Here is a 13,402-nt window from a genome sequence, read left to right on the forward strand (position 1 = left end):
CTTTTGTTTCTGTTTTTTTTTAAAGATTAGTTGTTGATAGTTAAGTTGGTTGTCATTTTACTGTTCATATTTTTGATCTTCTTTTTCTTAGATGAGTTCCTTTAGTCTTTCATATAATAAGGGCTTGATGATGATGAACTTCTTTAACTTGACCTTATCTGGGAAGCACTTTATCTGCCCTTTCATTCTAAAGGATTACTTTGCTGGATAGAGTCATCTTGGATGTAGGTCCTTGCCTTTCATGATTTGGAATATTTCTTTCCAGCCCCTTCTTGCCTGTAAGGTTTCTTTTTAGAAATCAGCTAAGAGTCTTATGGGAACTCCTTTGTAGGTAACTTTCTCCTTTTCTCTTGCTGCTTTTAAGATTCTCTCCTTATCTTTAATCTTGGATAATGTAATGATGTTGTGCCTTGGTATGTACTTCCTTGGATCCAATATTTTTAGGACTCTCTGACCTTCCTGAGCTTCCTGGAACACTATTTCCTTTGCCAGATTGGGGAAGTTCTCCTTAATTATTTATTCGAATAAGTTTACAATTTCTTGCTCTTTCTCTTCTTCTTCTGGCACCCCTAAGATTTGGATGTTGGAATGTTTAAAGTTGTCCTGGAGGTTCCTGAGCCTCTCCTCACTTTTTTTAATTCTTAGTTCATCATTCTGTTCTGGTTGAATATTTATTTCTTCCTTCTGCTCCAAACCATTGATTTGAGTCCCAGTTTCCTTCCCTTCAATGTTGGTTCCCTATACATTTTCCTTTATTTCACTTTCCATAGCCTTCACTTTTTCCTCTATTTTGCAACCATACTCATCCAATTCTGTGAGCATCCTGATTAGCAGTGTTTTGAATGGTGCATCTGATAGATTGGCCATCTCTTTATCACTTAGTTGTATTTTTTCTGGAGCCTTGATCTGTTTTTCATTTGGGCCATATTTTTTTTTTTTTTTTGTCTCAGAGCACCTGTTATGTAGTAACGGGTGGAGCCTTAGATATTCACCAGGGTGGGACAACCCACATCTCTGTGTTGTGATGCCGTCTGTGGGGGAGGGGTCCAACAGGGAACAGTGCCACTTGCTTAGCTCTCCGATGGCTTTCAGGCACGTCCCCCACTACCCACAAGCAAACTGGGCCCCTCTGGTGCTGATTCCTGGGTGGGTGGGTTTGTGTACATCCTGCAACCCTGTGAGTCGCTCCAACAAACTCTCCTATGAGTCTAGGAGTTTCTTCCTGCTCCCTCAACCTCCACAGGTTTTTTTTTTTGCAGAGGTTTTGAGGCTTTATTTCCCTGTGCGGGAACCCTGGGTTGCATGGTCTGTCTGGTTCCCCAGTTGTTCCTCTTGGTTTATCCACATGCAAACGTGGGACTGCCCACCCTGGTCCTCTAGCCACCGTCTTGCTGCGACTCCTCTCCACCCTGGCTGCCCATCTCCACCCCTCCTACTGGTCTGGATGAAGGTTTTTCTTTAATTCCCTGGTTGTCAGACTTCCGTACAGTTCCGTTTTCTGGCAGCTTTGGTTATTTTTTGTTTTTAAATTTGTTTTTGTCCTTCTTTTGGTTGTGTGAGGAGGCAAAATGTATCTACCTACACTTCCATCTTGGCTGGAAGTTATTTATTTATATATTTTAAAGGTTTTAATTTATTTATTTTTAGAGAGAGGGGAATGGAGGAAGAAAGACTGGGAGAGGAACACCAATGTGTGGTTTGTGCGCCCCCTACTGGGCACCTGGCCTGCAACCCAGGCACGTGCTCTGGGAATAAACTGTGACCTTCTGGTTCGCTGGCGGGCACTCAGTCCACTGAGCCATACCAGCCAGGGTGCATTCATTTTTTAAATTGAGGTGAAATTCGCATAACAAAATTAACCATTTTAAGTGCAATTTAATAAATGTAAATTAATATTTACATTTATGTTGCATATTTGTCATGGATAATTATATCATCTGTACCTACTATATACATGTTATATATTTACATTTACATAGCATATATTCATATTCATACTTATACATTATCTATAATTATGTATCTATAATGAACACTTATGTTACATATTCACATGTATAGCAAATATATTAATATTTACATGTATATATTATTTGTAATTATATGTAATCTGTAATTAACATATTTGTTGCATATTTACATTTACAACAGAAGTATATTCATATTGACAATCATATTCAGTGGCGTTTAATACATTCACAGTGATGTGCACCATTATTTCTGTCTTTCTCAAAAACATCTTCATCACTCGACAAAGAAGCCCCACCCCCATTAGCAGTCCCCCGTCCCCTGCCCCAGCCCCTGGCAGCTACGACCCACTTCCTGTCGCTGGCCTTGCCTGTCCTGGACGTGTCCCACAGGTGGAGCCACACGCTGTGTGGCCTTCCATGTCTGGCTGCTCGCGCAGCACCGTGTGCTCACGGCTCATTGTGTTGTAGTGGGGGTCAGAGCTTTGCTCCTTTTCATGACTGCTTTCGTAGTCAACTTGATTTTTACAAATGTTACGTTAAAATGCTACTTTTTAAAATTGAATTTATTGGAGTGACCTTGGTTAATAACATTAATTTCATGTGTATAATTCTGTGATACATCATCGGTATATTGTGTTGTGTGCTCACCACTGAAAGTGTGGTCTCCCTCCATCGCCATATATTCCACCCCCTTCACCTCTCCAGCCGCCCCTCCCAACCCCCTTTCCCTCTGGTGACCACCATCCTGTCGTCTGTGCCTAGGACTTTGCTCGTTTGTTTTGTTTGTTCATCTGCCGCTTTCTGTTTCATACGTCGTGTACGAGTGAAATCACATGGTTCTTGTCCTTTTCCATCTGACTTATTTCCCTTCGCATGATTACTCTCAGGATCCATCCACGTTGTCGCAGGTGGCAGTAGTCATCCTTTATGATGACCGAGTAGTATTCCGCTGCATGTATGTCCCACATCTTCTTCATCCAGTCATCCATGGAAGGGCACTTTGGTTGTCTCCATGTCTTGGTCAGTGTCCATAGTACGTCAGTGTGACTAGGGTAGATATAACTTTACCAATAAATGTTTTCACATTTTTTGAATGGGTACCCAGAAGAGGGATTGCTGGGTCGTACGACAGCTCTATTCTAAATGTTTTGAGGAGCGTCCATACTGTTTCCATAGCGGCTGCGCCAGTTTACATTCCCACCAGCAGTGCGCAAGGGTTCCCTTTTCTCCACATCCTCTCCACACTTGTTGTTTTTTGTCGTGTTGATAAAGCCCTTCTAACGGGTGTGAGGTGATACCCTTCTGTGGTTTTGATCGGCATTTCCCTGATAGCTAGTGAAGTTGAACAACTTTTCCCAGATCTGTTGGCCATTTGTATGTCTGCTTGGGAAAAATGTCCATTCAGGCCCTTTGCCCATTTTAAAAATAAGATCGTTTGTTCTTTGTTGTTGTTGAGTTGTAGGAATTCTGTATATATTTTGCGTATTGGCTCCTTATCAGAGGTATTGTTTGCAAATATCTCCCATCCGGTTGGCTGCCTTTTTCTTTTGTTGATGGTTTCTTTTGTGTGCAGAAACTTTTTAGTTCGATATAGTCCCATTCATTCATTTTTGTTTTTACTTCCATTTCCTTTAGGGTTAAGTTAATAAAATCTTCTCTGAGACCAAGTTCCATTCAGTTTAGGACCTATGTTTTCTTCTTTGTGCTTTCATTGTTTTAGGCCTTCCATTTCAGTCTTTGGCCCACTCAGAGTTAATTTTGGTGCGTGTTCTCGGACAGCGGTCCAGCTTCATTCTTTCGCCTGAAGCTTTCCTGTTCCCCTGACACCATCACCAAAGTGGCTTGCTTTTCTCTGTTGTATGTTTTTGGCTCCTTTGTCAAAAATTAGTTGCTCATATACATGTGGGTTCATTTCTGGGCTCTCAGTTTTGTTCCATTGCTCTCTGTGCCTTTTTCTGTCAGTACCATACTGTTTTGATTATTGTAGCTTTGTAGTATACTTTGAAATCAGGGAGGCTGATACCTCTGACTTTGTCTTTTTTTTCTCAGGATTGCTTTGGCAAGTTGGGCTCTTGTGGTTCTATACAAATCTGATAATTTTTTGTTCTATTTCTTTGAAAAAATGTCATTGCAATTTTGATGAGGACTGCATTCAATCTGTATATTGCTCTAAGTAATGTGGCCATTTTAACTATGCCTGGTCTTCCAATTCATGAACATGGAGTATTTGTCCATTTCTTTGTGGCTTCTTCAGTTTCTTTCAACAATGTGAAATATTACTTATGTGTTATTTATCTTGATGGCTGAGTTTTTGGCCCCTTGTTTAAATTGCCCACCTCTGGACTCTGGTCATTGCCTCCTCAGTGCTTCTGTTGGTGTCTAAGTGCTGTTGACCCAGGTTGTCACCAACTTAAAAAAAGATAACAAGGCTTAGGAGAAAAAGTGGCTCTGTGTGGAGGGCCAGGCATGGGGGCTGTGTGGACTTCTCTCCTCCGTGTGTCTTGGCAGGTACGCGGGCCCCATGGAACGGGCCGGAGCAGAAAGCATCCTCACCAACCGCTCAGACGGGACGTTCTTGGTGCGGCAGAGGGTGAAGGACGCAGCGGAATATGCCATCAGCATTAAGTAACTCCTCCCTCCCTCCCTCCCCGCCTCCCCAGTGACCTGTGGGATTGAGGTGCCTGGCAGGAAGGGGATGTAGTCATGAGAGCCACCTTTAACCCCTGGGGTCCTGGGCACTTTAAAGAAATTATTTCCTTTAAATGACTGACACCCCACAAGAAAGAGAGAGACTTCCCAGGGAGCCTCCAAAAGGTGTTGCCCTGGGAAGAGGCAGAACGTCCCCTGAACCGGCATCTCGCAGCCCCCGTCTCTCATGCTTCCCTGTTCGCGGAGTGCAGTTTCCCTCTCGTGGTGCCGCATTTCCTCCCAGGTTTTCTAAGTTTGGCATTTCCAGTGGGGCTTCCCCTGTGGGAACCTTTCACTGCCTGGACCTCCAGAGAGTTTGCATTTGTTTCTGTGGGACTCACCAGCAGATTAATTCCTTTTTTAGTTAAAAAAAAATTTTAGGTTAATTCCTTACTTTCTCAGACCCCATGGATGGTTTTAAAACCTCTGATAATGGAAAAAGAAAATGGAACAAGCATTGCTAAGAGATTCACTGAAACAGAGTCAGGAGGCTCTCGGGGAAGTGCGGCCTCTGCACCACTTGGGCCTGAGTCCCAGAGCTGCTGCTGAGTTGCTGCCCCGCTGCCCCACGCAGCTCCAGTGAGCCATAAACGTCCCGGCACAGCGGCTGCTGCCTGCACACGTGTGGACCTGACTTCCTCCTTGTAGTTTTCACCCCCTCGGGTTGCACGTTTAAACTCAGGAAGTCCTGGTATCCTAGCCCGCAGTCCTTCATTTGCAGGAAAGAAAGAATTAGGCTTTGGGGTTTTTGCCTTTACAGACCCTGCCTTGCTTCTTCCTCCCCTGGAGCACAATTTTTGGTTGGTACCTGAATAATCTGTGTCTCCAGGGCTGCAACTTTTTGCCCAAATAAATGCCTTTTGTTCTTTATTTTTTGCCCAAAAATGCCTTTTGTTCTTTGCCCAAGGAGGGGAGCCTGATCCCCTCCTTGGCTGACACCCCAAACCTACATGAGGGCAGACTGAGGTTATGAATTTGCAAGGGTGACTTTCTGTTTTGGGGCCGAGACAGACAAGCTTCTCATTGTCCCGGGCTGTGCTGACGGGTGGCGTTCTTCTAGCCCACCTCTTTTTCCGCAGGCGTAGCTTTTTGGCAGCCCAGCCTTACCGGGTATGGGCGGGTCTCAGGCCAACCCTCCACCTTAGAGGTAACTCTTCTCCTGTCTCTGTGAACTTGGGGACAGAAGCTTCTTGGTTGCCAAGGTCAGCAAACTCCTTGGGGTGGCAGTTCATGCTTACTGCTTAGTTTTCAGTTTTGTCCTTATTTTTGGTGTCTGGGCATTTCCCTTACCCTGTTTTTTGAGGTCTCAGCACTTTTTTCCTCAGCATTTCCATGGGTTTTCTGCAGTAGAAGACGGTTTTGTTTTCTAGTTCTCCATCCTGGCAGACGTGACCACCTCTTCCCCGTCCTTACGTCTCTGTGGCCCACTGTGTTGGGACAGCGCGGTCTCCTCCTGTCTCCTCTAGAACAGCGGTTTTCAGCCTCTTTCATCTCATGGCGCACATAAACTCATCAGTAAAATTCGGCAGCACACCAAAAAAATATATCTTTTGCCAATCTGACAAAAAAATAGGTCTAATTTTGACTCAGTCACATGGACAGCTATTGTTGTGTTGGTTGTCGTCATTCTTTTACTTGGCAGTTGAAGGGAAACGAGGCCAGTGCCCCTGACTCGACAGTCAGGTGTCGCAGGCTTTGAAAATCCTCACGGTCCACCAGTGTGCCTCTTGTGGTTGAAAATTGCTGCTCTAGGACATCCCCTTCTTTACAAGGTCCCTCTGACTTCTCAACAACCCTGTGAGTCCAGAAAGATCATTCCTATTGTCTGAGAAGATCGGAAGCCTTAGAGGAGGAAGTGAAGAAGTGTAGGCTGAGCACAGGGAAGGGACAGGAGGAGGTAGCTCAGTCCCTGGGCTCCAGTGGCCTCCTCCCTGAAGTAGCCAAGACGGCTATTTCTGTGGCTGGGGTGGAGCCTGGGGCGGAGGCTTGGCCCAGATGAGCCTGGGTCCCCGGCCTCAGGGCTCAGTGACCATCTGACCCTCTCTCTCACTGCATCCAGGTATAATGTTGAAGTCAAGCACATTAAAATCATGACGGCAGAAGGACTATACCGGATCACAGAGAAGAAGGCTTTCCGGGGGCTGGCGGTAAGGGCCAGTCTCCCCCTAACTCTAGCCCCCCAGAATCCGAGCAGGACCCTCCCTGAAGCGCCATCGTGGGACTGCCTCCTGCTCATCTGTCCATATGCACAGTGGCCCCTTCAAGGGCACTTGAGACCAACTGACCTTAAATTCATTACCCTAATGACCAATGATGATGTAGTGGTAGTGATTAATAATAATAAGAAGAACAGAGAGCAGTTACAGAGGACTTACTGAGTGCCGGACCTGTAATAGATAAAATCCCAGTTAATCCCCTCAACTCACTCTCTTGAGTTTCTATTTCACAGACGGGTGAAACAGGATTTTGTTTCTTCTTTTCTTCTTTTCTCCTCTTTATCCCCCTCTGCTCTGCATCCCCCACCCCCCTGCATCCCTCCTCACTTACTTCATGTCCATGGGTTGTACATATAAGGTCTTTGGCTTCTCTATTTCCCATACTATTTTCAACTCCCCCCTATGTATTTTGTACCCACCATTTATGCTTCTTATTGCCTGTTCCTTTTCCCCCATTCTCCCTGCCCCTCCCCACTGATAACCCTCTTTGTGATCTCCATTTCTGTGATTCTGCTCCTGTTCTAGTTGTTTGCTTAGTTTTTGTTTTTTAGTTTTGGTTGTTGATAGTTGTGAGTTAGTAGTCACTTTACAGTTCATAGTTGTGTTCTTCTTTTTCTTAGATAAGTCTAACATTTCATATAATAAGGGCTTGGTGATGATGAACTCCTTGAACCTGACCTTATTCGGGAAGCACTTTATCTGTCCTAATCTAAATGATAGCGTTGCCGGATAGAGCAATCCTGGATGCAGGTCCTTGCCTTTGCGGCAGCAAGTTTAGATGTCATCTAGTGTCACAAAAGAGCAGAGTTCCCCATTTCTCTCAGACTCGAAGACTTAGCCCTTCCTAATCTGTTTAATGATCATTTGAGAATTCCAGTGCCTTTCAAGTGGTTTTGTCTCCGTTCGGAGTCCTGCAGCTTTGGACTGTCACTTAGGTGTTTCAGCCCATTGGTTTAAGGTGCGTGGATCTTACCCATGGTCTGTGCATTCTCAAAATCAAGAAAATCCAGAATCATGCACATACTTGCCATTTTTTTTGGAGGGAGGTATCTCAGATTTCACTTCAACCTCACAGGGAACCTCCGTCCCCAGAGGGTTAGAGAGTGTTAATTTATTCCACAATTTTTTTTTCTCCTCCAACTTTTATTCTTAAAAATTTCACCCATCTTCATTTTTGATTTCTGAGAAAATTTCTGGAAAGTGATTGGAAAAATGTAATGGACACCTGTAAGCCTTTCACCTACACTTATTGTTAATATTCTGGTTTGCTTTCTCCATCTACACATACACACTCATATTTATCTGAACTTTACTTAAGAGTAACTTGCAGATATCAAGGTCCTTCACCCACAGACACTTTGGCCTGAGTATCTGGACGGACAAAACACACTCATACTTCACCACACTACCATCATCACACTTGGGAAGTTGAACATTGATGCAAAATTATCTAGTATACAGTCCACTTTTCCAAACTCTTTGATTGCCCTGGTTATGTCTTTCATAGCTATTTTTTCCCTAGGTTATAATCACAGATTACACATTACATTCAGTTTTCATCTTCTTAGTCTCTTTTAGTTTGCCATAGTTCCCCAGTCTTTATTTTTGGTCTTTCCTGATACTGGTGTCAGCTGATTATCCTTGGTGATAATGCAACACCAAGAGGAATAGTATAGCTGGGAAAATGGCATGGCTGTAAGGTAGCCCTTGGACCAAGAGACCCCTCACTAGGTCACTCACTCTCTGGCTAACAGCTCTGCTCTACTCCAAGCCGATCTTCAGGGTTTCAGTTCTGCCAGAGCAAGGCAGCCTTCATATCTTATTGGAAACAGAGAGTGTATTCCAAGAGGCACGGGGAGCAGGCTTATATAGACAGAAGCCCCTATCCCTGGTCTCTGATTGGTCTGTCCTCATGTAAATAAGGGCTCCTGATTCTCACAGTTTGATTGGTTCAAAAGGCACTGTCCTGATTGGTCAGGGTAGAGCTGCTCTGATTGGTCAGATCTGCACAGATCTGATTGGATGGGAAAAGCCTCAGTCTTATCGGTTGATATAGGAGTCCAGAAACTCCTTTATAAGGGCTGGCTTAGATGACAGAAACACTGTTAAGGCAGGCAGTTCAGTGCAGACGTAGGTAGTTTAGTGTGGGCTTCTCCGTGAGTGCAGTTTGTGAGAGAGTCCCTTGTGCAGAAATGGTTGCTAAGATCTTTTTTTTTTTTCAAATTTGAGTCCATTTAGCCACCAGGAGTCCTTAGTAGGTATCTTTGTTCTCAGGGTCCACACTGGCAACTTCAGAGTCTAGTAACTCTAAAATGCAAACATTTGTTTTACAGAATGTCCCTTAGTTATGACTTGTGTGGTTGTTTACTTATTATTAGATTCAGCTTGAGCGTTTGCGTAATCAATACTCATGAGTGCAGTGAATCTGGGGCTTGAATTCAGATCAGTCATGTTTCAGGAGCCAGCTCTTACTTGCTCTACTGCACTGCCTGCCCCCCGGGGGATTCTGGACTCTCCCTTTTATAGCTATGGGACCTAGGGCAAGGAACTAGGCTTCTTTGTGAGTCAGTTATTTCATTTATAAAGTGAGGGTACCATGACCATATTCACCTCTCACAATTATTAGATTTTGATGATGTGTGGTTGCACCCTGGACAGCACATATTAGGTGCTTAATGGCATTTACTATTATAATTAATTATAAAAATAAGGCTCCTGGCACCCACTGGGGGCAGGTAGGTTTGATTTTGGTGAGCTGGTCATTAGGCAAGTAGATTGTCATATAAATTTATCATGAAGCAAATTGGTTATTAGAGGCGCTGGCTTTAGGCAATGTGGTCTCTTTCCCATAAAATGGTCCTGGCTGTGCAAAAAGAGAATGAGGTTCCCATCATGAGGAGCATTCAAGGAATCACTTGAGGGTGACCAGAAGTGGGGCTTGCTTGACATGAGGGATGGAGGTGTCTCCTTCCAAGTCTGCCTTCTCGGGTTGGCCTGCTAGGATAGCGTCTGTCCCGCTGTCTCCTGTCCAGGAGTTGGTGGAGTTTTACCAGCAGAATTCCCTAAAGGACTGCTTCAAGTCACTGGACACCACCCTGCAGTTCCCCTTCAAGGAGCCAGAGAGGAGAACCATCAGCAAACCAGCAGGTAGGATGCCTCAGGCTGGAGACCTGCAGCCCTGGCTCCTTCCTGTCATGGAGGGGACGTTTGGGAATACCACGGGCATTGCTTCCAGTGGGCATGCAGAGGTCGTATCTGGGAATCAACAGGGACCCTTTCTGCTCTTGTCTGTCGCTTTGCTCTTGAGTGGTTGGCATCCTCATTTGCTTGCATGGAAGGTGAGTCAGGGGTAATTTTTTGTATTTGGGAAGATGAGGACACCAGGGGCCAGAACAATCCTCACCTGTAGCTTTTAAGCCTATATTTTTGTGACAATATCAAGGATTATCTACAGCCTTTTCCTGCAGAAAAGGCAAGTCCTTCAGTTCACCTAACTTCCTCTTCTCTTCGTATCTCTCACTCACTGCGCTTGATGTGATTATCTGCAATGTCGAATATAGTTTGCTGTGAATTAAAGTAATTATCACATGTATTTTGGAAATCCTTTCATTACAATTGCATTAACTTGCAAATATAGTATCAAGAATTATTTAGACTATATTTCTTATCTCCATGTTTTTCTTTATTTTCGAAATTCCTTTTTTTGATTTAAATTTCATTTTTCTTGTGCACATTCTAAAATATGTTTTTCAGAAAAGTCACATGGGTTGTGTAGTGTCTGAATTTTTTAAAAGAAGTATTAAAAATTAATTATTAAGCTGTTTTATTACTGAAAAACGAAACTAACATAACATCAGGACCCCAAGACAATAATTGCTGCTAGTCACTCACCAAATTGAATGAATGTGCTCTCTAGCTGCATATTACTGAGGTGCCCTGGCATAGATATGGTGTTCCATCTTAGCATGTTTGCAGAAATACTACAAATTAATTACAGTATCATTTATACTGTACTGTGAAAATATTTTTTATGTCTTTTTTCCCCACTGCTTGTCTTTCTCCCATTTCCTCTCTTTTTTCAACTCTTGGTCCTTCTTAAAATTATTAATATTTTGCAACTTAGAATGAATTTTTCCACATCATTCCTCTGTTTCTTTTACTATAAATATATACAAACCATTAAAAAAAATTATAAATGGTACTCTAAGTATGGATGCTGGTTGGGCTGCAAGCATGATTTGGGGAGCACAACTGTGACCCCGCAGAGCGCAGGGTGCCCAGCGCCCTACATACAGAAGCACGGGCCCTTCATCCTGGCATCACTTTCCTGAGAGCGTTGTCCTCCCACTGCCCCTTGCGCGCTGGGCTGGCGTCCACCCCAGGCCTTCCTGCCACCTCTGTTCTCCCCTACACAGCAGGGAGCACCAAGTATTTCGGCACAGCCAAGGTCCGCTACGACTTCTGTGCCCGGGACCGATCGGAGCTGAACCTCAAGGAGGGTGACATTGTCAAGATCCTTAACAAGAAGGGGCAACAAGGCTGGTGGCGAGGGGAGATCTATGGTCGGGTGAGTCAGGGCGGAGTTGGCACCCAGGCGGCCTGGGCTTAGTGACGCTGCACTGGAACTGTGGGCTGGAGGTGGTCTTTGCTGGTTAAGGGGAGGGAGGGGCATAGGGGTTTCATTCATTGGTGCAACTTGCATTATTTTTTGAGCACCTGCTATGTGCTGGGTGCTGAGGAGGCAAAAACGAGCAGAGCACAATCACTGCTGTCATGGCACCCAGTCTCCTGAAGAGGACAAGCCTGTAACCAAGCAGTTGCCATGCTGAGTGGTCAGAATTGTGATGGGGAGTCACAGGGCAGCTTGAGAGCCCAGGGGGACCCCGATGCACCCCCAGGAGCAGGTCAGGACACCTTATGGAAGGGCAAGCTGATCGTTGAGGCTTTCGTGCCTGTCTTGTTCACTGTAATATCACTAGTGCTTGGAACAGGCCCCGGCACATAGTAGGTGCTCGTTAGATGTTCAGTGCAGGAAGAGGTAGGGCTGGGACCAGCCCACTTGTTCCTTTTGTGCTCTTTCACCTGCTCGAATTCAGACTGTCAGGAGAGACCTCAAGATTTCTCAAAACTGTGTTCCTGCCTGATTTTATTTTTGTCCTACAAAGGCAGAATGTCTTCTTTATTTTACTGCTGATGAGTTCCTAGCCTCTAGAATACTGCCTCACTTGCAATGGTTTCTCAGAAATAATTATTGAATAAAGACAAAGAAATGGGTTAAGAGCTTACATTCTACTGAGGGAAAACATATGTGAAAAAGTGACCCAGGTAATTGCATAGGTGAGGAGTTTGTTAAGGACCGTGGAGGGTAAGGTTAGTGTGCATTAGAAGACCAGTAGGTTTCAGGGAGCCTTTGGGTGTGTTCAGGAAAGTCTGAACTGTAAAGCATCCATCCATCCATCATTCTATTCATCCATGCATTTATCCATGCATGCACCCATCCGTCAACCATTCCATCCATCTATCATTCCATCCACTCATTTATCCATGCATCCTTTCAACAAATATCAAGTATCTACTCTGTGTCAGGAACTGTTCTAGGCTCTGGGCACTCAGTGGTGAATAAGACACAAAATCCCTGCCTTGTGGAGCTCTTGTAGTGTGTTTGTGTTTTGTGTGTGTTTGTGAGGCCAATAAGAAGCCCATAAATGATAACCAGGACCATCAAATAAATGGCAATAAATGTGTGGAGAAACTAAAGTGGAAAAAGGGCTAAGGAGTGTTGGGGTGAGTGGGGTTTGCAGTTTGAAAGGGTGGCTGGGAAGTCCTTACTGAGAAGGTGATATGTGAGTAGGAACTGTAGGAGTCGGGAGGTGTCAGCCGGGTGTATGTCGGAGGGGTATATTTCTGGGGGTGGAAGGTATGGCAGGTGCAAAGGCCCTGAGGTGGGAGGAAACCTGCCTGGTCTGCTGAGGAACAGCGTAGAGACTGCCCTGACTCCTTTCTCATCTCTTTCTAGGTTGGCTGGTTCCCCTCTAACTACGTGGAGGAGGATTATTCGGAATACTGCTGAGCTCTGGAGTACTGACAGAACGACAAGGAACTGCAGGCTGTGACCCCAGGATGAGCAGGCTGCGTGGCCAGGGACTATGACAGGTCCCAGCAGGCTGAGAATCCGAGATGGACTGTGGAGGGCCTGCATCCAGTTGCTCAGGCTCCTGGGGTGATGCCCTGCCGTGGTTAATTTATGACACACCTATTTCCCCTTGGGCCTCCTTAGGAAGGCGGGGCTCAAGGCAACGGCTTTGAATAAAAGGATGGATGGAGGGACTGGTGTTGTTCAGAGGCGCTGGAAGGGGAGGGAGGGGGAGGGGTGCCGGGGGCACAGACAGACCCACCCACCGAAACCTGCTATTCAGCTTTACCACCTTTTGCTGCCACTTAACATATGAAGAAGGAAATGGACCCCAGGTAGCAGGTTCTCAATCACAGAAACGTAACTCATTTGCTTTTTCTATAATAGATAGAACT

At 44.9% G+C, this 13,402-nt stretch overlaps 1 protein-coding gene across 2 annotated transcripts in view; it reads left to right on the top strand.

Annotated features, from left to right (window-relative positions):
* The window catches only part of VAV1 (vav guanine nucleotide exchange factor 1), a 58,182-nt gene extending 44,984 nt beyond the window's left edge, over positions 1-13,198 (top strand). Inside the window, exons 23-27 of one of the 2 annotated variants that reach the window (XM_037154336.2) lie at positions 4,479-4,595; positions 6,718-6,805; positions 9,907-10,021; positions 11,293-11,441; positions 12,891-13,198. In XM_037154336.2, coding sequence (XP_037010231.1) covers positions 4,479-4,595; positions 6,718-6,805; positions 9,907-10,021; positions 11,293-11,441; positions 12,891-12,944 — 523 coding nt within the window. In that variant the 3' untranslated portion in view covers positions 12,945-13,198. Of the gene's footprint in view, positions 1-4,478; positions 4,596-6,717; positions 6,806-9,906; positions 10,022-11,289; positions 11,442-12,890 lie in introns of both variants that reach the window. The other variant, XM_037154335.2, reaches the window with a different exon arrangement.
* The last annotated feature ends 204 nt before the right edge of the window (positions 13,199-13,402 follow it).

Source organism: Artibeus jamaicensis, unplaced genomic scaffold (genome assembly GCF_021234435.1).
Source record: "Artibeus jamaicensis isolate MK-2021 breed Jamaican fruit bat unplaced genomic scaffold, CSHL_Jam_final scaffold_537, whole genome shotgun sequence".
Lineage (NCBI taxonomy): Eukaryota > Metazoa > Chordata > Mammalia > Chiroptera > Phyllostomidae > Artibeus > Artibeus jamaicensis.